At 43.9% G+C, this 26442-nt stretch overlaps 1 protein-coding gene across 2 annotated transcripts in view; it reads left to right on the forward strand.

Annotated features, from left to right (window-relative positions):
* Positions 1 to 26442, forward strand: part of Klp3A (kinesin-like protein 3A) — a 67275-nt gene that overhangs the window by 22746 nt on the left and 18087 nt on the right. For both annotated transcript variants that reach the window (XM_055064223.2, XM_055064218.2), the window contains exons 12-21: positions 4863 to 5138; positions 10126 to 10220; positions 11935 to 12094; positions 13666 to 13959; positions 15217 to 15354; positions 18499 to 18610; positions 20363 to 20442; positions 22361 to 22531; positions 24413 to 24502; positions 25992 to 26069. In XM_055064223.2, coding sequence (XP_054920198.1) covers positions 4863 to 5138; positions 10126 to 10220; positions 11935 to 12094; positions 13666 to 13959; positions 15217 to 15354; positions 18499 to 18610; positions 20363 to 20442; positions 22361 to 22531; positions 24413 to 24502; positions 25992 to 26069 — 1494 coding nt within the window. The remainder of the gene's footprint in view (positions 1 to 4862; positions 5139 to 10125; positions 10221 to 11934; positions 12095 to 13665; positions 13960 to 15216; positions 15355 to 18498; positions 18611 to 20362; positions 20443 to 22360; positions 22532 to 24412; positions 24503 to 25991; positions 26070 to 26442) is intronic.

Raw genomic sequence — 26442 nt, forward strand, 5'->3', positions numbered from 1 at the left:
TCCGAAATATCGAATTAACAAGTTGTGAATTAACTAGCTTTTGCTGTACTGGCATTGGGAAAAAATGAAACCTTCAAAGCTTACCTTAGCAAAATGGAAATTTATTTACGATTAAAGGGACCCTTAAACGATATTGACGATTTTCTACAAACATACTGAGTCGTTAGAGTAGGTCCTTCTGATCATTAACTGACACATCTAAGTGCTCCACGTAAAGCGTGTAATTTATGATAAGGTTTTAAAAAATGCACATCGCTGCCGATGGCAGCACACTGCTCGTCGGAATTTTAAGCCGCCCCTACCCATATGACGGAAATCACCCATATGACGTCAGTGGGGCGAGCTATCGGATTGGCTGACCAGGGCGTGTGATCGATAATTTTTCCAACTTTATGGTAAACAAATGATGTTCGTAATAGTAGTTGGAGTGTTAGTTAACTTGTTTTTGTAAAAAGAAAGTAACATAAAGAGAATGCACGAGAACAATATTTCAGTACACTTAAGCACTTCCGGCCCACAGCATGTGTCGTCTGCTTGTGTTACAACGTGCTCCATTCTTGAAGAGAGCTCCGCCGTCAGGGTCGGTCTGTCTTTTCGCGAGCGCTATGGTTCAACTTTGTTGTGTTGTAGACTGCAAACGTAGCGACTGGCAATATGTTCAGCTGCGACATCGTGTCTCTCTGCAAGCCAGTAGACAAGCGGACTGGCTGCAGTGCATCGAACTGCCGCTATCCGATCGGCGCCAGAATTTGTGCGATTGCGGCCGTCACTTTACACCGGAAGATTACTAACGCAATAGCGTTTCGCGAGTCCGGTATTAGGGCAAACGCAAGCGCAAGAGGACAGGGCCTGGCCGCTTGACTGTGCCGTTTAACGGGTCAGCAGAAGCACAAATGGGAATGGTCTGCACGGTGCAGCCACCTGGTGGCGTAGAGCTCAACCACACACAGTAGCAGTAACAAAACGTATTCTTCTTTGCTGGTGGTGTAAATTTTTTGCACGTTGTTTTTGTAGATGTTTAAAATGTTTTCCACTTGGTTAGAACAATATTAACTCTTTGTTTGGCTGGTTAAGCTCTGCGCCAACAAGTGGCTGGACCGTGCAGACCGATCAGGCCGCTCAGGTATGTCTACGCTAAAGTTCCTTCATCAGCTTGAGTTTATGCCTACAGCTATCTGCCGAAACACCCAGCTTGCCTGTGGTTACCGGAATACCAGACATGGCCGGCGCTACGACAGAATGCTCGCAACGCACGCTGCTTCGATAGCTCTCGCTTGGGGTTGACGGCAAAGCGACTAGCAGAGTGGTTTCGCGCGGGCGGGGGCGGGCTTCAAAACAACCGGAAGTGGACGATGTGACATCGCATCATGACGCAGAACCAGCGAAGGTGGAGCTTAGCCCCGATCGCTCGGTGAATGAGTTGAGGAGGAAAAGCATGGCTAGGGAGGAGGGTAACTTGTAATAGCTTGTAGCTCCATTAATACGTAACTCTTAACTTAAATTGTGATGCGAATGTTCTACTTAAGCTGTACCCTACGAGTCTACAAAATTTGTCCGAACCGTTTAGGGCCCTTTAATGTCAGTCATCATCAGTTTCAGATAACGGTTTATTGTTGTCTATGGAACACATACACTTTTGGTGCATTGCGTTTACATCCCACGTTTCTCTAAACACAATTTACCACGCGGCCAATTTGTCCTGCGACGCTTAGTCTCAGAAACACTGTAAACACGTGGTGAGACTGCTGCGACGAGCTTAGCATGTAAAATAACTTATTTTTTTATTCTGTTTTTGTGATTGAGGCCTCAAAATCGCACACTGCCGTCTCTGTCCAACACACAAACTTGTTCTTCCGCCATGGTGATTGTGGTCGTACCCTTTGCAGTGGGGTGAGAGGGATCTTGGGATGGCAGCAATGCTGGCTTAGATGGTAGGCTGTTTGTAATGCCGTAAACGCAGTTTTGTTTTGTGTTCAGTTGTAATGTGCAGGCTATCTTCGAACCAAATTTCTTGGGAATATAAAGCATGTGGTAGGATTTGGTAACTACGGTAATAATTCACGGTGAGGTGCTGTTTTTGTTCGAAAATCTGCCAAGGGCTGGGCGTGCGAGGTTAGCGTGCATTTCCTTTTGTAGTGCGGCCATGACTGCGCGTGGCTGTCATCGCATACGCAGCCCACGAGCACTGTTTTAGAGGTAATCTGCCGTGTGCAAAGAGGGAGTGTGCCGAGTTGGTGTGACATCATGTGCCCTGTATTCCTGCAAATTTAGTATTGGAGGTTGCATAATCTCAAGCTTCGGCGATATGAAGCATGAGGCAGACGAAGCATTTTCGCCCTTCTGCGGGCAGTTTTCACGGTAGCGTTGTCCCACGACGAGTGACACTATAAGCCCTGGGGGTGGAGTGGTCCTGAAAGCATGGCTGGCTTCACTTCATATCACGGATGTGAAAATATCGTCGACACGGCACGAAATCATATCTTTCATCAAAGACTCAAACTTAACAAAATTAATTTTTTTCTCATTAAGATTTAATTTTTCCGACTGCCCGACAATTGGTAAAAATTTGCGGCCCCTTCCGTGTAAGAAAAACAGATCGGCGACTGTGCTTATTGCATAAAAGATAGAAATTCACTAAAATGAAATTTCATTCTAAAGAAGCAAATTGCCGATTTTATACTGTTATATCGAAGTTTTACTGTATTATTTTTGTTTACGGAGGTGAAATGCAAAAGCGTCAGTGTCTCGTGCATTGGGGGCATGTTAAAGAATCACAGGGGGTCAAAATTTATCCAGAGCCCCCCCAACTATAGCGTGCCTCATAATCAAACGGTGGTTGTGGTGCATAAAACCTGAGAATCTAATCCAATCTCATGGTGTCATCTTGTCCTTCTTGCAGGACAAAGAATGTCAACCAAACAATGTGGTAGGTACTCTGCTCAACGGCAGTGCGCGAAATGTAGGCACTGACACTGAGTGCACACGCAATGTCTTTTCAGACAGCCCAGAAATCTATGCAAGAGTTCCTGCAGTCAGGTCATACATATCACCAGAACTAGTCTGTCTGAAGTGAGTGTGATTGACGACCCACTTTACTGGCAGTTGTACACCTGTGCGACTGCAGTAGCAAGGCAGAATAGGAACTGAAATACCTTGTTTTTTATGTTGCAGTCAAATTTAATGCTCGCACTTGAGAGGTCAACAAAAGTCTAGAACTGCAATTCTGCTACGGATGGTCATTAGTTAACCCTCAGTGATGAATTGAATCTCTGCTTAAAGTAAGCAGTGTGTGTGGCATCCGCTAGTGTGTGGGCTGTTGTTGTTCCCCCTTTCGCATACAAAGTCAATGTCTGATATTTTGGACCCCCTAGGGGTCGGGATGCGTCCGAAAAATCTGGCAGTCCAAAAAAAAAATGAATGCATGCCTTTTACTGCTCCCAAGAGCTCAAATCACTAGAGGCACATGTGAAATTGCTCTGAAGGCCTGCCACTACACATATTAGGTGTATTGGTGCTCGTAACGTGACAGAAGGGGGGGGGGGGGTTGAATGCGTGTTTAATTAAGGACTGCATATTGTGTCCCGTAACGGTGGCCCCCTTTTCACTCTTGGTATGCTTCACTGCAATACAGCGCGTAAGCTTCATTGCGAAACACCTATATATTGCGGCGAAGCTGACTTTTTGACACTGGCATTGTGCAACATTTGATCTTGTCGTGCTTTCAGCTCTTCGAAGCTCATCGGCGAGAATGACAGTCAGCACCATTTCTGACAGCGCCGAATACTTTCTATGAAAAATAAAAAACCAAACAGGAAGCTTGGTAGCTAACGTTAAAAGCAGCTAGGCCTCAGCACTGCCGCAGCAGTGACTGCAGCTGCCAGCGAATCGATGGACAAGAGCACTGGTTCTAGGCAGCAAGACAATAAAAATGGCGGCATTGATTTCAAGTTCTGAAATTTCAAGTGTTCTTATACATTGGCTCTATGGTGTGCATGGTAATGCCATGAAGGTGCTCAAATTATCGGGAATGTCTAAAGATTCAGTAATTGACTCTAGCTCCCTTTCCTACATTGCAGGCATTGCCACAATACCTATGCTGGTTATGTGGTTATGTGGTCATAGGTACTTGTTGCCATTAATTTTGTAAAGAACTGTAAAGTCTTATGAAGGATCACTTCATGCATTATAACTAAAGTGTACAACTAATTTTGCATACGTTAGTTGTTGCATGCATATTATGCAACTAATGTTGTATAATATCTTTGTATATTTCTTCCAATATGTAGCGCAGTATGATTTCATCAGGAATGTGGATGATGCACAGTGTAAGCTATACAGAGAGGTTGTAAAATTGTCACTCCACTTGTTTCACAGCGAATAAATTTTAATACGCAAAGTCTTAGACATCATAATTAATAAAATAGTAGCTTTAATTGATAAAGCAATTATTGCACCTGATCCACAATTTTAGTTTAAAATTCAGGCACACTGACAAGTAGAGCAATCGCTAACAGTTTTGCCTGCTGCATCTGAAATGAAGTATACTATAGCCATTTTAGTGAGCATAATGAGTGGTCCTTCACACACAGTGTGACGGCCATGCAGATCTTACGTGACAGTGGTTCCACAACAAATGTGAATTCCTGTACTTTTAACGGATCACTGTGCAAGTCTCAAGCTGCTTCAGGTTGAAATTTCAAATTTGTTGCTGGAATTTGGCTTCTTCACACCTACTGTGCCCTGTAAACTCCTGTGGGTGACTGTACATGCGTGACTGCCTCTACCGTTTAGCTTGTGGGGTTTCGGTGGCCAGCAAACTTGGGAGCCGTTTAACAAGCGAGTCCCTTTCTTATCTTGTTCAGGTTGACAAGCCACCTGCAGAAGATGACAGGGAGATGACGACCATCGAGGAGGAAAGTTCAGATACATCTCTTGGCGAGAGCACCGTGAAGGGTGCTGCTGAACAGTTGCAGAAGACGTTCCTGCTCAATCAGTCGCGTCTGGAGGCGACTATGCGACGTGCCGCGCTGAGCAAAGAGCTTGATGATCTCAACCGAGTGCTCCAAGCCAAGGAGGAGCTCGCCAGCAAGATGTCCATGAATGACCAGCACCTTGAGGTCGTGAAGCTGCAGTATGAGGTTAGTGCATGCACCTGTGCGCGTGCTTTCTTAAAACAAAGGTTTCTTTGACTTTTCCTGCGACTTTCCCATTGCTGCTGCTGCTGCTGCTGCTGCTGTCCGGCATACCACGTCGAGGGGTGGTTCAGAGCGTGTATATATGTGGAAGAAATGTGGCAGAGAAGAAAAGAGACGTGAGGAACTCGTTTGGACCGCACCGCATCGAATGTGCGCAATGCCCTCTGGAGCTCCCGGGTGGTCGCCACATTAGCCTCTTGACAGCTTACAGTAAGCGCTTACCTTTCTACCAACATGCAAGTCCAGAGGGAAGCTAGATAGAATGGAAGGGAGGAGGGGGAGAGGGGGCAGGGAATGGGTACAACCGACGCAGTCGCGAAACAAGTGAATAACAGCCTTGCCGCTCTTCGCTCGCAATTCCCATACAAATACAAGGGGAGGGTGGGATAGGGAAAAGGTAAAGTGAAATGAAAAGGCAAGGAAGTGCTGGATAAGTTCAAGGTACGGTACAGTGCGTTTCTGCTATTTCTGAAAAAGACTATGCAAATGTGTCTAGCGGAGAACTTATGCACTTACGCAGGGCCTGCAGAAGCAGAGCCACATTAATTAAAGCGCGCCACGGGGTCTAGGCGACACAGCCGAAGTGGTCGCACGTCAAATCAACACTAGCTTTGTGGCTATGGCATTGCTCGAGGTCGTGGGTTTGACCAAGGCAGCCACATTTCAACGGGGGCAAAATAAAAAATCCTCGTGCACTTTGATTTAGGGACACGTTAAAGAGCACCACAGTGCCAAAATTAATCCGGGTTGCCCACTATGGCTTGCCTCGTAATCCAATTGTGGTTTTGGCACGTACAGCCCCACAATTCAATGGAAGTTTAGTGCTTCTGCCACAATGCGATGTGCCATGTGAGGCAATGACAGTGCTCAACCCTCTCAGAGGCTATAAAATGTGGTGCACAACAACGCCTCAAGCGAACACCTTTCCCGTTGTGTTCTACGTACTAAGCACACCAACAGCAGTGGTGCATGCAACGTAACGTTCAACATCAACTTACCACTCTCGTGTTGGACAAAACATTAAAAAAGTTAAACATTTGTCGCCAACATCGCTGCTAATTATCGTCAATCAGAGCACACAGCACAGAAAACTTCTCTTACATCGATTCCCACATTGCGTGGGATCTACATAATTTTTATTTTTATGTGCGGCAGAATGCCAATGGCGTTAACTTTGCAGAATGAGCGAACAGAATAACTGGATCTCGGGAGCTAGAGGGCTTTTGCTACGAGGGGTTGTATGTTGTAAAAGTCACATCTGACAGGGACACACTTTGTTGTATGTCATTTCTTATTAAATCTACCATATGTCCTACATAATTTGCGCCAAAATTTTTAACGTGGAAGTGCCATGTACCTGGACAGAAAAGATCACGTGATGTTGTTTGCCTTTGCTTGGAGAAAGTCAGACTGTTTTTTGTATTTCATCTAATTACGTAATCAGTTATTGTTAATCAACTTGTCAAATATTATAATTGGAGCATCAAAGTGTCGGCGAGAAAATTGTTAACCATTCTAAAAAATCCTTTTTCAGCTTTCCGTTGCTCAATACGGGCTGTATAAAATTCTTGCCAGCCTGAAAGAAAGCCCGTGATACATGAAAAAGTGCCGCGCACCAATTTTCGCCACTTTCTTTAACTTCCCAATAACAAATTTTCGAGGAGGTATGTTTAACCCACTCAGTATGGCCAGAAAAGCTCTGAACATATTTTGCGCAGAAGAGGGCTTGTGCTTGCATTCTAATGAATCCGACCAAAAGATGCAAATCCCGTGTTTTCTTACATGCATGCTGTGATGAGCGTATCAAGCATCTAGAAGGCACCGAGCAACTTTTCTTGCGGCTAATACTATGGGAATCGGAAATATTAATCAACATATGGTTGTGTATGGGACAATGAAATTAAAATGAACCTCCTAAATTGTTGGATAAAATGATGGCCCTTTCACTGTTTCACTCAGTCTCGCTGCGCTGAAGTGATGACGTTTGATCCAAATTTCCACACAAAAACGATGACAGCTTCAGCGCTTCCAGTGATGGCCCTCCTGCCAAATGTCAAGGTTCAGCTGGATTTGTACTTCAGTCAGATCCTTCTGTAACGAAGTCAGAGGAACCAGGAATATCCTTCGTTATACAGGCCAGTTTGTTCTAAAGTTTGTGCCCCTTATATCATTGAATTGTGGCAAAATAAGCATACTAAAGCAAATCAAGCTTTCTTGTCACCATACTCAGATGTTTGCTTTAAAGAAGCGATTGTGCACATCCTGTTTCAATGTTAGACTGCCGCCTAACTAATACTGTCAAGGGCTTGTCAGTTTACTCAGTCGGCAATCTGCCAAGGACGCAGGAATGAGGGAATGATTTATTGAACATAGTTCATCTACCATCGCAGCGTATAAGCAAGTCACAGTAACAAATAATTTATTGCGCTGTGCGAAGGAGCTCTATTATGAACCCATGAACATGGTTGCATTGCTCATTGGTAGTTCGTGTTTAAGTACTAACACAGTCGACTTCTGTTAATTAAACCCTGATGGGACCAGCAAAATTAGTAACATTATCCAGCAAGTCAAGCTATAAGAAGACGCAGAAAAAAACATTCGAACATGTTGCTGTTCCTTCTTTTTTTGGTGGTAATTACCGAGTTTTAATGTGCCCCTAAATCTAGTGTGCGTGCAGTGTTTATGGTTTTTTGTAGCAAGCCTTTGATTCTGGCAATCGGAAATGTGTCTGCTGTTTATGCTCTCAGAATGGAAATTTATTTACGCTAGTGTCTATTGTAGTCAATCTCGAACAGCTTTTTGTTGCTATGGCCCACATGTCGTCCTTCTCAACTGTTTTTCAAATAAGTACAGTTGCCGATAGATTTTTCTTACGCTGAAGGGATCGCAAAATTTCCTGCAATATCGAGCAGTCAAAAAAACAAGTTTGGATGAGAAAAAAAAATTTCATTTTTGTTTAATTTGAAATGAAAGATACCATATTTACACGATTGTAAGTCGACCCCCCCCCCCCCCCATATCGCGTGTGACAGGGGAAATAAAGGGCATACCTGCGGGCACATTCCATGATGAAAATTTATTAGTAGCTGGCATGGTCACTGGACTACTCGTCTTCACTTGTGCCATCGTCCTCGCTAGCGCTGCCATGGTCATTGCTGCTACGATCCCACAGCACGGCGTTGTCCAGCGAAATTACGCATTTGCATATATAAGTGCCTTTGCATACATACATAAGTCCACGCCGAAACCACCCAACCACACACAGCCATCAGGGAGGCTTTTTTGACATGTCCAGTTGGCGTAAGTTTGCAGTCTTCTGCCGCCAGCCACTCATACTCATGGCAGAGCAAGTCCTTAAAAGGTGAAGATCCTGATCGAAGATCGAAGATCATGACCATGTCGTACGTCACTGGCAGGGACCGATCACGCATTTCAGCGACATACGCCACAAGCTTGGCCTCCAGCTTTGGAGGCCAAGCGTCTCGACTTTGGCCCACGGAAACCTCTTAGCTTGCCGTCACAGGTGAAAATTTTGCTTCGCTGCAGTCTCCACTCTCGCACCACCCATTAAGGAACATCAAGCTTGCGGCCCACTGCGCAGTTATTTGTTTTTTCAGTGTAAAGGATGGCAGCCCTCTTGAATGCTGCTGTGGATGAGCCCGGAATGTTTAGTGGACTCGGAGCACTCATGACAACTGAGGAAGCACAGAAGTAGCACGTGGCCGGCAGTCAAATCGACCGCATGAAACTAGAGCTGCACGGAAAGAGAAACATGTAAGCGGTGTCTGCTCTTCCATGAGCTATCGATACTTGCCGCAAGCGCCGCTGTTCTGAGGGTGCCACCGCAAATGGAACAGCGGCACTTCCACGAACTGTCAACAACCCCCCATGAGTGCTGTGTGTGCTGTAAAACTATTAAAAAAATGTTGAAAGACCCTTCTAAAAAGCGAACAAAGGCCCGGGATAGCGGAAAGCTACAGGTAGGGCCATAGAGGAAACATAATATTGTAACTATGTTGTAGCTCCCTTGATATCTTGTTGGTCTCGCTTTTCTTGCGGTGCGTTGTTTTGGTTTCGATTGTAAGTTGACTCCCCACTTCAGATTTCCAAATTTTAAGAAATAGGTCGACTTACAATCGTGCAAATACGCTACGGTTTCAAGCTGTGTCAATGACATCTTCACTTCGGCGGTACAATGTTGTACGAGGTTGGCGCATGTCTCCTTCACTAGCGTGGCTGCGGGCTCTGCGTGCAGCCTGCATGCCCTGTGTTAGAGGTAATGCACGACACGTGCAGAGGCTAGGCAAGCTCGCTGAGACGGCATGGCATCATGCGCTGTCTTCCTGTGCATTTAGTGCGAGAGGTTGCGTAACCTTGAGTTTAGAGACACATTGAAGCGAGAAGCATTCGCTCCCCGCACTGCCGGCGATACTGTCAGCCACAGGGGACGGAGTGGATGGGAAAGCGTGGCTGGTCTTGCTTCACACCGCCGACATGAAGATATCACAGACATAGCACGAAACCGTACCTTTCGTCGTCGACTCTCAAATTCTACGAAATGTTTTTTTCCCCACAGTAAAAGTTGCTCTTTCAGATTTTCCAATAATACGGAAAGTTTTGTGTCTCCTTCCGTTTTCAAATATCAAAATTCATTATAACAAAGTGAATTTCCGATTTTACGGACTTCATTATATCGAGGTTTAACTGCATTTTATTTTCAGAGCCATCGGCACTCTCTCCCATGTTATATATTCATTATACCATTATGTTTGTGCTTTCAAGCTTTTGAAATAGCGTGGAGAGTTGCAAGTACCCTGCAAAACTAGTGGCCCCCCTTTGTGCACTGAAGCAAAAGCTGGCAAGTGTAGCTGTGCTTCATCAGTTGCGTTTATCTCATAACATTTCTTGTCCATTTCTTTGTTTTACACAGGCAACCAAGCGTGATCTTGAGCATGAGATAGCTGCTCTCAAGAAAGAACGTGATGACCTCTCTGCCATCCTATCAAGCCAGCAAAACACTAAAAGGTTAGTTGCTGCATGTTTGCGTTAGCACAATACGCTTGTGTTCATGTGGAACTTATATGCTCTCTCTTATTCTTTGAGCTCTAAAGTAAAGATAATCAGCATTGGGGTAGTACAAAACACACTAATGTATGAAGTGCCAAAACTACCTTTTCTTGCCTAACATCTTTCTATCACAGGGGCACTATTTCACTGAAGGCTGTACAGGACATGTAGCATCACACAATATTCAATTCATAATATGGTATAAACTTCATATGAAATAAATTTCTCATTGATATTAGGGAGGCCTGATCAGCAAAGGCCTCTCTTCAATAAACCTAGCACTTGATACCCTGCAGGAAGGCTTAGCTGCACGAGTGCCTACGAAGAAATGTGCCGGGGTCATGCAATACGCTTGTGCCTCCTCTAAACTGACATACTCGCCGACAGCTTCGCACTGATGTTGCATGACTGTCATGCTGATGTCGCTAACGCTTGCCCATAAAACCTCCACCCCATGTTTGGGCTGTGTGGACCCCTTGAGTTCTTTCTAGCCATAGTGATGCACTTCCGGCTAGGGCTACAACACTTCGACTACAATAGATTAGCAGCTGTCGGGATTGTGCAAGTTTTAGCTCCTTTATATATCATTCTGACTAAGAAGAGATGGTTTTGTACACCAGAAACAAGGATGCTGACGTTGTCTAATGAATTGTAGAGACTCGATTTCATACTGTGTTTACTCGATTCTTACACGCACTTGAATCTAACGTGCACCCAATTTTCACAGGTACTGAAAAAATAAGGGTGCATCTGAATATAACCTGCCGCCAATGTATAAAATAAAGATGTAGCATACTCATTCGTTTGCAATCAGAAGAGCGACACTGGCTTGGCGCTCTTTGGCCGTACCTGGCCCTTGCGCCACTAAACGCCACACATTCAATTCAAAGAACGAGACTTGCACAATTTACCGTCGCAGAAGCAAAAATTTATTTTAGTGAGCTTTCATAGGGAATGTGGCAGTCGTCACCATTTGTGCTTCAGTGGCCGCAGATACCCAGCACACAGGTACAGTATTCTCGAGCAATCACTTCTAGAGATAACGACTGTCACTTTCGTGGGATTTTACCCGACTCTGCACTGGACTTGTCGAAGACATGTGTGGCTGACAGCGTTCCCGGCACTGTGCACAGATAGTGAGCTTGGCACCCGGTTAAGCCAATGCGTCTGGCACCTATTTGTGCAAAATTTCACTGATTGCCCAAGAATGCCGCTATAGGTCGTAGTTTAACACGAAATGAACCCGCAGCAGCGTTCACGAAAATGTGCTCTGTCGCCATCTTGTGATGGTGATTACGCTGCCTCGGACGGCTCTGACAGTGGACTGTTGCCAGCGCCGCAAACGTTTTGGTTTCCTATCCCACTGTAACGTGCATGCGACTTCCAGACTTAATTTCTCTGAAAAAAATGTGTGCCTTAGGTTCGGGTATATACTGTATCAGGTTTAACATCAAGCTTGTTTGGTGTATTAAATAAATTGATACATCCACAGCACCTCGCTGAGCAAAAGTAGCTGTACCTGCGGGAGCTTGTTTGACTCCTCAGTCTACCATAAGCGTGCCCATTCTCGTGATGGGCAACATTTACCAGCAGTGTGTTCCCACCAAACATCGGCTGACAGTAAATGATGACATAATAAAATTGGTTGTTGATCTTTGTTGCCAATTTATAGTGCGGCTGGGAACAAGGTAGCAGAGCAACGACGCAAGCGCATTCAAGAGCTGGAAGATCGCGTCAGCCAACTGCACAAGAAGGTTGAGGAGCAGTCCCGTATGATCAGACTCAAGGAGGATGCGGAACGCAGTGCCAAGAAGCTCCAGCAGGAGATCACGGTAGGTCTTGCGTCACAGTTTTGAAGGGATGCTTTCTTTGTGGACTCGGGAGAATTTCGATGCTGGGTACAGTGGCTGGACTGGGTTATTGCGGCAGTTACTTTACTCCATTTTTGCGGTCCCTTCTGGGACTACTTTCAACGGATACCGAGGAAAAACACTCACTCAATTTATACTGATCAAGTATTCTTTCAAAGGCCTTAAATTTTGTGGTTAGGGGTTCAATCAGTCAATCAATCAATCAATCAAAAAGCGAGCTTCATTTAAACAAGTCAAGGAATGTGTACAAATATAGTTGGACCGATAGCCTATCTGGCTAGTAGCTGGTCCAATACACAAAAGTACACATACAGGTCAACCAAATACATATCTGCTCAATGAGTAAGAGCATTATTTACATGAACAAGTACCTTCTTATTTTTTTAAGGAAGAGCTATTACGTTTGGCTAGACAAGAAGCGTTTACATACAAGATCAAAATTTCTGGTTACTTTTATTTCCACAGGCACAGTGTTCCAAGTTATAGCGCCAAAGAACTCTAATAATTGTTCACCGTATACATTGCTGCAATAAGGAAGGTTTAAGTTACAGTTAGTTGCTTGCCTGGTGTTTGCACATGGGAAGTTAAATATGGTGTTGGGTAAGGGAAAGTTGGTGTTGAGTATTTTGTGAACTAAACAAGTGATCTTATAATTTCTTAACTCCGTGAAAGAATGAATATGAAGGTCAGTAGACGGAACGCTACTTGGGTGATGAACAGAGGAAAAGGTAATTATTCTTAGGGCACATTTTTGCAACTGCACTATAGGTGTTAAGTAGGGGTTGATTATTACAAGAGAAAATAAAGGGTAAACTAAACTTGAGTCCCCTCGTAGCGTTGCCTAAACAGCATGCAAAACAGGTAAAATAAAGGACAAAGCAAGTGGGCAGGGCATACCCTGCCCTAATTTTTTTCTTTTTTTTTTTTCAGTGTTGCATTGCACTGCCCAGGCAAATCTATGAATCCACACCTATTCGCCCGCATTTCAATCACTCTGCTAAACTTCAGTCATTTCAATTCTGCGTTGGAGTTCTGCACCGTTGCATCAGTGTGATGTCAGAGGTTTGAAAGTGTTTTAGGCTTGTAGCGCAGCTCAGGAAGAGCAAAAAAGGAAGGAGGTAGGGGTAACCAAAGGGAACGGAAAACAGGGTGAGCGCTCACCCTGTTTTCCGTTCCCTTTGGTTACCCCTACCTCCTTCCTTTTTTGCTCTTCCTGAGCTGTGCTACAAGCCTAAATCAGTCATGACATACCAACTCGCCCAAACTGCCACGCCTTTGAAAGTGTTTTCTCGTAATTCGACTGTTGCAGCATAGAAATTAACAAAACTTGCCAAGTTCAGTCGTTGTTTCTTCTACAATACGACGTAGTCTTTCTCCACCGATAAAAAAAAATTTAACTAGGCTCGAGCAGACACTTGTCAACACTTGTTACAGCGAACTGAGGTGGGAATTTCAATGTGGCTCTTTCGATGAATACCCGGTGTTCACTTGCGAAGTGCATAGCAGTGGTCTCTTGTGTTCCTCCTCTTCAGAACATGAAGCAGGCGCGGGTGCAGCTCATGAAGCGTATGAAGGAGGAGTCGGAACGCCACCGGAGGCAGCAGACAGAGCGCAACCGTGAGGTTCGGGCCCTGAAGGTGCGCGAGCAGCAGCAGTCGGTACAGATGGCACGCATGGCGCGCCAAAATGAGCTGCGCATCAATGTGCTGCAACGGCGTGTGGAGGAGGCCCTGGCGGCCAAGAACCGCCTCGAGGCCGCTCAGCGTCGCCGCCTGGAGAATCGTGCCAATGGCCACGGCTTTGACAGCATGGCAGCACGTGTCAAGGCAAGGACTATTTCCCTCTCGTTTTCTCTCTTCTTCAACCTTTGCGTGCATATTCTAAAGCATTTTCTTGCGTGTAGAGGAGACTGCTAACAAGCTTATTGCATTTGACTTGACAACAGAGCGCATTCGCTATGGAAGAAAGCTGACCCCAGGTGTTAGGGGTTGCCTTGTCAGTGGACATTACTTTGCTCCAACATATAGGGTGAAAAGTGCATTGTGATGCAATTTTGCTTTAATACAGCTACAACTATATTTTGTAGACAGCCATCAATGTCTTTTCATAATGATATACGATTGCTAGCCCCTATAGTGGTTATGCATATTTCCAGAGGGAAATCAAATGCCGCAGCGTAGCATCGGAACATCAGTAACAAGAATAGTGCTTGTTAGAGTGCTGAAAGACTTGTCAAAAGCTATACCACACTTGCGCTTAAAGCTGGCAATTTTCCTTTGGTGTGTGCCGATATATAGTTTAATGAGTATGATTCTTCAGCATGAGAACTAGTATATAGCAAATAGCAGTGAGTGAGGTTCTCACTTACATTTTTGTAAGAATTGCTGTTCGAACTGGAATAAAGTGTTCTTTTATATTGGCACAGAGCATACAGTAATTGCAAGAAGATAACGCACTAGACAAAGTTGAAGTACATGCATGTACTGCTCCTGCCTGAATCTTGCATTCTCTTACTATACTTTAGCATGCGACATTGTGCCAACTATGTTCAACGCTTTGATGAGCACGGGATCACTGCGTCACTGCACGCTAATGAACGCAAAAGGATTTGATGACCGCCGCTATGTTTAGGTGAATCTGTAAGCAGTGCCCGAGTGATGACTAGAAAAACAAGTTGCCATTGGCAAAACGACTATGGGTGAAAACACTGAGCAAGCACATGCGTATGTACTGGCAAGGCAACACAACTGCAAATTTTTACTGCATCAAGACAACTTCCAAGACCGAAAACTGAGGTACATTGTGACAACTGCATGAAGTAACAGGGCTTAGTGGACACAAGAATAGGAAGTCTCTTGGTGCCTCATTGTCGTTAACAAACGCCATCTTGCAAGTAGTTCTCCTGCACTGTGGTGTCATGAAAATGAGCAAATTGGCTGGCATATCTATACAAGTTGGACAGTGGTGGAGTTGCTCTGTAATTCCTAGGTTTTCACCAACAATAGCCACTTTTTTGTTCTGTTCAGCTTAGCTTCTGGCTGTTTCTGTTTAGCTCCTAAGCTCTCTTCTCTCTTTCGCTGCAGAGCTGGCTGCGAAGCGAGCTTCTTGTTGTGTCCGAGAGCAAGAAGCTGGAGCAACACCTGACTTCGCTCATCGAGGAGCGCAAGGCCATTGCCATCGAAACCCACATGGTCGAGAAGCAGCTGAAGGACCCCGACATGGTAAGGCGTTGTCGACATATTTCACCAGCCGGCATGCTAGCCACTCGGGCAGCAGCGGAAGCTCTATGTAAAGTACGCAATCTGCTGTTTAAAGAGAAACATAAGTTGAGCTGTACAGTAAAATCTCGTCAATTCGAGCTCCAAGGGGACCAGAAATTTATTAGAATAAATGGAGTTCGAACTAAGGAGAGCCCCTTTAAGTATAGCGCCTGATCGAGCCGATTGAAAACAGTCACTAGGCTGACATTGAATACGCCTTATCTTTCCTTCATTAGCATGCGGCTTGTGCGAAAAGAAGCCTAGGTTCCACATAAAGTTTAAGTGCGATAAGACCATGCCTTGTGCTCTGTTCTGTGGTTGCAAAATATTTATTTTTCAGTATATTTATGTACAATGCCTGTACTGACTAGTGCAAAAATAGACAACTATCAATTACAAATGATCAGTTTTAAACACAAGATCACCAATTGTCATTAAAAAAAAGAAGAAACTGCGTGGATAGCCTCTCAACAACATTAGAGCCTGGTTGCAAACAATCTCTCCAAGGAAGGATAACTGCTGTTTGACTAGCTTTGCAAAAGCACTGAAAAAAATTGTTACCAAGAAAAAAAGACAAGTTGTGCAAAAAGTTATTGAAGGACTTGTGGGCCATGGACACATAAAGGAGCCCATTGCACCAAAGACATCACTGGCTCTAGCGAACAAGATTAAACTGCTACATAGCTAGACTGACAACACTAAATGGTAGACTGCAAGCAAATATTGCAGATTGTGATGTAGAATTCTGCCGCAAAACTGAATACAGAACTTGCAATACCCTTCTTTTTCTGCATTGCTTCGAAAACTTTTGTCGTCACACTTATGGTTAATGACACAATTGACTTACATTTATTTGACTCCAGTTAAGTTGATCTTTTTGATTAATCTGATCCTGACCGAAAGTCTCAGCCTTGCATTTCTATGGGCCCAAACTTTTGTTATTTTGTCCCTAAAATTGGCCTTCACCTGATCATTCGAACTTTACCACTCAGCATGCATGTGCCTGACCCCTGTATTGACCCAAATATTGACTTCTTTAGTGGCAGCGTCTGTTTCGGCTGAGTTTAGGAGACAGTAAATGCATTGAATACATGTTATCTCCCACCGAAAACGGCCATTTTTGACTTGCCCTGGGGAGATCGTCAAGCAATAACAGTAGTTCACAATATCTTATAATCGTATTTACCAGATTCTAATACGCGCCTTTCTTTTTTCTTTTTTTTTCTTAAAATAAAATCGGGCTGAAAACTGCCTGCGCGGTGCTATCGGATACGAAACCAAAATCGCCTTCACGGAGTGTATATGCTTTATCGCATAACACTGATGTATTGCCGCGAAGCTGATAAGAAACTGGTCGCCATTGTGCAACACATATTTTTATTGCTAGAAAATCTGGTGCTCATTAGATTTATTCTGTGTTTAGGAGCTTTAATGTCATTTGTGTTCTCTACTTTGGACACATAGAAAATGGGTGCCCATTTGATTCGGGGGTGTGTTAACATTGGGCAAATAATGGCAAATAAACCAGTGTTGTGTTTTGGAGTTTTTCCTGCATCTTGTGTAATTTGACCCGCCGGATAATTCGATGAATTTTGTCGGTTCCATGTAGGTCAAATTAACGGAAGTCGACTGTATTTTGCTTAGCGGATGGAGAACAGAAACGAGGCTTAAACAGTCTGCTGTTCCGAATGTTCTGGTCAGTTTGGAGCATTCGAAAATACCAAGTAGTTGAGATTTTAGAATCCGAATCAGATACTACACACTAACTATTCGTATTTGAAAATGCAAATGTTCGCCCATTCCTAAACGCACGGTCACTTTTTGTCAGCATAATGAAACGCTTATAAGGGGTTAACAAGGCTCCAACTTTAACATGTGAATGAACAAACGCTGGACATGCAGAACCAACATCTGTGGAACTCGCACAACGATGCAGCTTTACAGTTAAGCTTGCTGGGCTTCACTTGTCCTGCACTTTGGGTGCCGTCAGTGCTGGATAAACTAGACTTCGCTAGTTTTGGTTTCGGGAAGATGCCTGCAACATGGCTGATTACTACGCTTTGGCAATGCTGGCACTGTTTAAAGTTTCTCGTACAGGCATGAATTATCGAATGGAGCGCCATAAGATGCCTGAAATTTCTAGTGCCCTTATACACTGTCCACGGGACCAGTGACACAACAGCAAGGAAACGAAGGTATAGAGCTGAAGCTTTGCACAGATATAGAGTGGAATCTCAATAAACGGAAATTGCTTAAACGTAACTGCCACTTAAATGGAACATCACCCTCACGTTTGGTTGGTTTTGTATTCATGCGATGCTCTCTGCAATGTCTCTCAGTAAATGGAACTACTGATAAACGGAATGAATTTCTCTGGCCCCTTGACATTTCGTAAGGAGAGTCGGCTGTAGTCTTATCCTTCTATGAGCCAACGTAGATACAAAAGTTGCTTTACAAAATTGAGAACATGTTCAACTGTGTTAGTGGCACAGCAGACGTCATCATGTATGCAGCACGTGTCACAGAATTGAAATATGGTCACCATGTTGGCTCAGTGGCAGTGGCGTTCTGCTGCTGAACACGAAGTTGCAGATCCAATTCCATGCTGCTACAGCCGCATTCTGATAATGCGAAAATGCAATAACACTGATATGCCTAAAATAAGGTGCACATTAAGGAACTCAACTTGTGGTTAAAATTATTTTGAGGCCATTCCCACTATGGCATCGCTCGAAGTTCCAGTGTCGCTTTGGGACAGTAAACTCCATGAATCAATCAATCAACAGGAATGAAATAGCATACAGAGCATAGTTTATTGTGGTGGCATGATCCTCTTTGACAAGGAAGTCTGACGACTTCACTGGTCATTGATGTATATTTCTGCAAAATCTTATTTATGCTAAAAGTGTTTTCTAAAGGAAGCTATTCCGCAAAGTCCACTACAAGGCGGAGGTGCATCCTAGGGATCATCAGCTACCCATGTCTTGTCAACAAATCCTATGCCTACAAATTTCGCAACCTCGCTGCTCTAGTTAATCATCTGATCTCTTGACTGCTTATTTAACACATCATGCTTGCCAGTCAGATACCTTTGTTGCACTTCAGGCTGAACACGAGGCCGAATGCAATGCACGTCTCCAAGAGCTGAAGCGCTCGCTGCAAGAGCACAATGACAAGATTGCTGAAATCCAGCGAAAAATCCTGGATGTGGAGCCTGGTGAGTTGGGCACAGTCCCGTAGCTTTTGATGCCAAATCTGCAGTATACTTAAACACTGAAAATAGTATGTGATGATATTGTTACGCGTAACAATATGTTATGCTATGCTTATTCAAAAGTACATAACATCTTGATCTCTAGAGGTATATCAGATATGAGAACATCAACTATGTCATGTCTAGTACTTGGAAAGAACTACTAATCCACTCTTGAAAAATAAGCCTGATGGTTTAACATTGTGAAAAACAAAAATATGAACCCGCTACATGACTGCAAGCTGACATCATAAGCAAACACTTAGCCATCTGCTGTCGAACTCATTTTATTGAAACACTTTACACATATTTTTCAAACTTGCAGCACATGTCAAACAAGAAGTGTGTTTAAGATGTACGTGACACATTTTAAATACCATTATTTAGCACTTTTGATGGCACTACCTTGGCTTGCACAATTGTGTACACAGCACCTCAAGGGGCTATGATCCTAATTCTGTGAAATTTCCTCACATTGTTCACATGAATCACTCTGTTCAAAAGACTTGTCCGGCATACCACCGTTTTACATGCGCAGTGTTGAAAAGAGATCTGCAAATTCAGGTTACACGACACAAGTCCTCTTCAACTTCTTGTACGGCCTTACAGAGACATCAAAGACCTTTAAAGCAAAGTTCATGATAGACGAGTGTCGCAAGATGTCCGAGGCATCACTTTGGCTGGGAAACAGCTTTCATAAGCAAGAAAGCAATTCAGACGTAGAAGAACAGGATTGGTATCGAAATACATAACAGAAAAATATCCTGATGGTCTTTAGTCATTGATGAATGATGCTGGCCACTTAGGTGGTTCGGTGGCTGTGGCATTCCCCTGCCTAGCTGGAGGTCAGATTTATTTCCCGGGCACTGCAGCCATGTTTCGATGCAGGCAAAGTAACACTAGAGTGAAAATACTCTGTGTGTGTGTGTGTGTTTGTACGTGCGTGCGTGTGTGTGTGTGTGCGCGCGTGTGTGTGCGCCCGTGCGTGTGTGTGTGCGTGTGTGTGTGTGCGCGTGCGTGCGTGCATGTGTGTGTGTGTGTGTGGTACTCCCCCATGTAGTACTCCTGATTTCTTAGTGCAAAAGGAGTGAACACCTTAGTCAAGCATATATACAGTAATTTAGAGCTGTATGAGTAAGTTGCCCATTCACAATACCAAGAATTCATTGTTGTCATGGGAGGAAGCTCAGTAAATTAAAAATGGTGTAGAAACAATACAAGTGGCAATGCCACCTTGAAATTCCAGTACCAGCTCACTGTGACTCCGTGTGTTTTGACACCATCTGCTAGGCATAAGTAATTTTTTATCAGTTGAAATAACTGCATCAAACTTGACAGCCAAAAATTTAATTTGGCATCAAGTTTCAAAAATCTTTACTGTGCCACAGTGGCCCAAGTACGAAAATGTGCTTTGAAATCTGTGACATCACACTGACATACAGGCACTGGGGTTTCGGTGCAAAATGCAAATGAACAGAACTTTGACCCACATTTTCTCTTCTAATAATTGACCTTTTACTGCAAAATTAGCAAGGAGTGTTAAAGGAATACTTTGTCAGTCTAAACTAAGTAGATGCCCTTTTAACGAACCTTGAGGTGGTCATCAATTAATCCAGAGCCCTCGACTATGGCATCTTTCATTACCCTGGAGTTTCTTATACCATCAACCTCCACGAATCCACCAGCAAGTTGAAAGTTTTTCTTTTTCCTTCACAGAGCGACATATAAAGAACCTTGCCTCAAATGTGACGGACATCGTCGAGAGCAGGGTTATTGCAACGAGCCTCTTCGAAATGGTGAGGCTGCCCTTGGTCACCTTGAATAATTATGCAGCTGATTGGAACTTACACTTCAGGGTCGTTCTTGATAGTTACTGTCCTGCTTGCAAACTTTCACCAGCAGATAACTTTTGTTTGTTATATATTGTGCTGTTGTAGTGGTGTAAAAAAATATCAGTTCCTGCACTCTCATCACTTTGTTTGGTTTGTCTTTTCCAACTCTCCTCAGCATTGTGAAATTCTCACTAGAAAATATTGGCTCTGATGTGTATGTGCCCTATCTGAGAGAGTCCACGATATGTTCTCGCTTGAACTTATAAAAAAAAATAATGATAATGAACAGTAACTTGTCGTAGCCACTCTTTGCCGTAATATCTGATGTCTCAGCAAAAGGTTGCTTGTTCTAGCATACTGGACTCCTGTTCTTATTAAAAGTGGCCTATTTTCCAGTTCATATTTATGGTATGCCATTATGACGAAGTTGAAGGGGGAACCAGAATTACTATAGTGTATCCATTACTATGTGGTATCCATTATTGCTTGTGCTGCACTGTGAAGCTCTAAGAGGATATCGAGGGGAATTCCACTATGTTGTATCCTGTTTGTATTGTATTGCATTACTATTATGTGCATGTGTGTGTGGCCTGTACACCCGTGAGCAAAAGTATACAGATTGCAGGCTTGCTAAGAAAACTGTTCTTCCATAATTCAGACGCACAAACTCAGATAGACGAGTGCATTGTAAAGTTCACAGCACTATGTTTGGACTGCAGTGCTTGTCTTCATGTTACGTTTTCACAGGCAGAGAAGAAAAGCATCTTTCTCGCAGAATCTCTAGTTTGTTTGCTTTCATTGAAGTACATAAATACAGCACAACTGTCTGACACATGACTAAAGAGAAAAAATAAAGCAGGGGTTAACAAAAACACAATATCCAAAAAGCGCGACATTTTATACAAGGTTTAACATCGCGATGTCACTTGAAAGTATTCGCGCAGCTGATCATGGAATGATTGATGGTTGCATATGGATGCAATATTATCGGGAAGGTCATCCCAAAGAACGATGGCACGTGGAAGGGCTGATGAATTGAAGGCTTGTGTTCTTCCGTATATGTGCTTGATGCTGTACTGATTAGGTAAACGGCTCTAAATGCGTGACGGCTCTTCAAGAGGTAATGCAGATTGCCTGGTGCAGTGGCGATATTTATGAAGTAAGCATAAAAGAGTGATGGAACGACGAATATGTAATGGTTCAAGAGATATATCAAGTTTGATCTGTGTTGCGCTCGAAAGGGGACTGTAGTTACGTGTAATGAAGCGAGCAGCTCTATTTTGTACTGATCCTAGCAAGTTTATTAGTAGTTTCGATATGGGGACCATACGGATGCTGTTATTTATTTACAGTACCTTACAGGGCCCAGAGGCCATTGAATAAGGGGGACGAACAAGGATATTATAAGAAATGCAAAATATACAGGTCAAAAAGGGAAGGGGAAAGCATTGCACAGGGCTAGTAGTAAAAAGCAGCAACAAACACAAGAGCAAAGGACACAACATAATTTAATTGAATCGAAATAATTAATTGAATCAATCAGAGGTGCATGTGTGTACACACCTGTCCATGGTTTTTTTTTTTTTTTTTTTTTTTTTTTTTTTAATGCGAGGGTAAATGCCTCAGGCCATACAGGGGTATGGGATGGGGGTGAATAAGGATGATTAAATGGACAAAAGATTGATTAGATCAGCAAATCTTTTTCTTAAGCACCTGAAAATAGGACATTCTGCTCGACATCATGTTTCTCATGTGAGCTGTCGTGTCCCGTTCTTTCTGTGTCCTGCCCACTATTTTCTTCTGGTTCTGAGAAAACCGCAGAGGTTCCAAAGTCTCAATAAAATAAGTGTGTGCGGATCTGCGACTCTTGACTTCCCTGCAGCTTGTGTCCGAGAACATGACTGCTTACATGGTGACGTCAAAGTTGAGCGAGAAGGAGCGGGCACTGGACGAGCGCCAAAAGCAGATCGAGCGACTGGAGGCCATGGTGCAGCAGATGGAAAGGGACTTCGACATGAGGCTAACCGACCTCAACAAGCAACACCAGGAAGAGGTTGGCTTCTCCTGGCATTTATTGTTCTTTCTCAATCTCTGCGATCTATGCGTGTGTAATTTTTGAATATGTACGAATGGCAAAAAGAAAGCAACACTGGAAGTACAATGAACCCTGGTTATTTGTCCCCGTATTCTGTAATGTCCGAGATTTTACAATGGATTAACGCAGTCCCTGCGAACTCCCTGTAGAGACAATGCATTAAAAAAAAAACTCGATTATGCAACGTGAGATTGTGCACGTCCTGTCTCGTATGACAACCCGCACAAAACTGTGAAATCAACGGCAGACACGCGAGAAGTGCCTCCAGCTTTCGGCAGCTCCCTCATACCACCATCCGGAAGGAGAGAGCGTCCCTGTGCATGCGGAGAGCTCTGACAGATTTTTGGGGTTCCTCCTAGACTCACTCTCCCTTCCCCCTTCTCACGTCACTCAACTGGTGCCCACCTTCATCCCTTTGTTGCTGTCTCCTTGCTCTTTCTCTCAGCAGTGCCTGCGCCAGTCACTGGACGCATTCAGGTATACGGCCCACAGTGTTTGTGGTGCTGTGCCATGCTTGCTATCTTCATACAATGCTAAGAGCGCTGTCGGCTGCATATTTCGACGCATCCATCGACAAGTCTTGCGCAAGTGAAACAACCTCCAAAGTGATCACCAGACAATACTGCCCTAGCATGTAGGGAAAGCACGAAAACGTGTGCAAAGATCGAACCGATTAGCCACCGGAAGACACGCAGATCGTATCGGATATGCATCTGTGCCTGTGTATGCAGTTCAGAGCTTTGTTTACACGACAACACAAGACTTCTCATGCATCTGTCATTGGGTTTCTGCCAACACTTCCGGCTGCCACCTCGAATGACGACAACACCACAGATGCTGCCGTGCTTCTGCCTAAGTTTGCAGATGTGCTAAATAGCATTGGCAACATTCGGAAATTCATCTGCATGTGACGATACCGTAGTTGACCCTCTTGCGGATGTTGGTGCTCTTGAAAAACAACTTTTGCTGTGTGACTCAAAGACAGTCTATAATAAATTTACTGAATATTAAAGGTCTGTAAATGAGAAAAGAATGTTTTAGCATGCTGGCAGGCACGGATCATAGTACAGAGTATGCTAAAAAAAGTGGTTTTGGTTTCTGAATCTTGCAAAGTATTAGCCTATAAAGCTTAAACTGAAGCCGCTTGCTACTCTCTCGTGCAAAGCCTTGTATTATGGCCATAATTGTAGTTGGTTAGAATAAACGACGTTTTCGTGTGGTCCAAGAAAGTCGTCTAATCGCAGTTCCACTGTATTATGCACAATATTTTGTGAATAAATAATCAAGACAGAAACAGTATTTGAACAAAATGGTTGTTATATACAAGGAAACAGATTAATCGAATTAGGGAGACCAATTAAAGTTAGAGATTGTACGAGCACTTTTTATGCACTTGAGAACACTTCAGTTCCCACTAATTGTCAGATGTCTTTGAAGTTGTCGTATAAACATGCATAACAATAACGCTTTCCATTTGTGAAGTGAACTCTATAAAAGAAAGGTCGAGAAACAGATTGTCAGTTTTTCGTAGTACGTACCGTGGGGTGAACAACCCCCGAGTTGGCGCATAGCGCGACCAGACGACAACCCCCTAGGCATGCAGGCATCGACTTTTATGCGGATGCATGTCTTAGCGTGCGTGTGCCAATACCAATAGCCAGTGTGCCAGGTGTTCATGGGCGGCGGCACCTCACGATACTTTTAGTAGCATTAGCTTACACCATTCAGCAAACTGTATTCTGTTATGTACTAAGGCCTACTTGAGAACAAGGTATAAGAGAAGCATATTGTGTGTTTGACTAAACAAAAAAGACTAAGAACTTACTGCACTCATTCCAGAAACTCGTCCTGCTCAAGCACTCCGCCAACACAACGCTCCAATCGAATCCAGATATGGATGCTTCTCTCGTGGAGAAACTGCAAAGCCAGGTACTGCTTTGGTCTGCTTTGATTATGCTGCCTGCAAAAAAAAAAAAAAGAGAGAGAGAGAGAGAATGTAAAGATATTACTAGTGGTGCTACAGTGGTCTGGTGCTAAAGTCAACTAAACTTATTAGTTTTCAAACCTGTCTTCGTGCTTACTGAAGCTGTTGTTTGCTTTGAACGTAAGTGTCTGCATACACCTACTTTGTACGCATAGGTACATGTGTGCGTGTAAGAAGGTAATATTTACCTTTTCGTTAATCATTCGATGCCTCTCTGAAGCATATTTGCAGTTAAGTGGCCCATTGCCACCGAAGAAGTGGCTCACCACCTCTGTCAAGGTGCTCAGTTCGGTAGCTTTTGTGTGGCTGCTCCCTCCATGTTATCTGGGAAAGTAAACTTGGAAGTGAATGTGACGGCACTAATAAGGCCTGCAGTCAGTTTTGCTTGGGGTCTTTTGCCAGGATCCCTGTGTTTGTCGTTTATCTAGAAGCAAAAGCTACAGAAATATTCAGCAGAGAGCACTGAACTGCTGACCCTGTCTGCACGAAGGCAGCTGGAGCACAGCACCAGCCGCATTTGCTCAGCCGCTGTGGCGTTCTGCTGTCGAGCACAAGGTTGCAGAGTTCAGTCCCAGCCATAGAGGCTGCATTTCGATGGGGGTGAAATGCGAAAATGCTCGTTTAGTTAGATTTAAGTGCACAATATAAAGAATTCCAGATGGTCCACACAAGGAAGCAACAATTAATCCGAAGCCCTCCACTGAGGCATCCCTAGTAAACCACTGCAATTCCAAGACGTTAAGTTTTACAATTGGGGACCTTTAAGCGACTATTAATTGAATGATGATGGTGATAATTGAATTTTAATTTGGAAGCATAGTAGCAACCAAGAAAAGCAAAGAAGCAAATCTTTTAGTGAAGGTTGTTGCACTTTCGACTGTCACAGACCAACTCACCTGCTCACAGCTTGCTTAGGGCTCCCCACAATGCATGCAGAGAGTGCCAGGCATAATGCGCAAAGGAAATGGTCTCAGAAAGTCATCAACCGAGAAAGCTGCCCTAGTGTGTATGGAAAGCGCGAAAGCATGTGCCAAGATCGAACCAATTAGCTGCCAGAAGGCATGCAGGTCGTATCAAATATGCCTATCTTTATAGAGGGACTATAGAGGCAACAAACATGTTATCTGGGGGAATTTTCATTCATTGCGCATTGGTTAATTAAATTTTTCGCTTCATTTGACCTTTTCTGAAGATCCTGGTAACAAGCAATGGCATTCATACATAAGCTGAACCTTCCATTGTTTTGTTCCTAAAAGAGAGCAGGTGTTGGATGAGTTGGCCTCTGCTACTGTTCGCACATACATTTGTGCAACCCATGGTAATAGTTTGCCCACATAAAGGCTAGCGGGCATTTGAGTGCAGCATTTCTGCATGAGATAAACAAGTACAGTTGCAAGGAAAAGAGAAAGGTATTTTCTGGTGCATCTGACGCAGGTCCTGGAACTGTCTAGGTTGCAATATGTCCATGACGAGCTGAAGAGAAAGACTGAAGAAGTGGAGACCTTGGAAAGGGTAGGATGCCACTTTCATTTATCTTTTGCATGCTGACCGCCAGCTGTCCGAGTCCTGTGTAGCACAGGGTGCCGTACGCAAGTTTAAAGAAATCATGCAGAAACCTTCGAAGCTGATTGATTTACGCAAGGCTTCTCGTAGTTTGACTGTCTGTGCAACCTGTCACTGCCGTCGAGCATTTAGTCTTTTGGATTTAAGCAGCTTTGTGTGGTGTGTCACTCTGCACTAACCAATGGGATAATACTTCATTTACAGCCATTTCTCTAGTATTTCGCCATGCATGCCAACACAGAGAACTGGTGTAACCTACGTCACTGAGTTGTAACCCTTCTTCCACGAACGAGCACAGGTGTGCATTCACTGCAATGGAAGT

This window comes from Dermacentor andersoni, chromosome 3, assembly GCF_023375885.2.
Source record: "Dermacentor andersoni chromosome 3, qqDerAnde1_hic_scaffold, whole genome shotgun sequence".
Taxonomy (NCBI): domain Eukaryota; kingdom Metazoa; phylum Arthropoda; class Arachnida; order Ixodida; family Ixodidae; genus Dermacentor; species Dermacentor andersoni.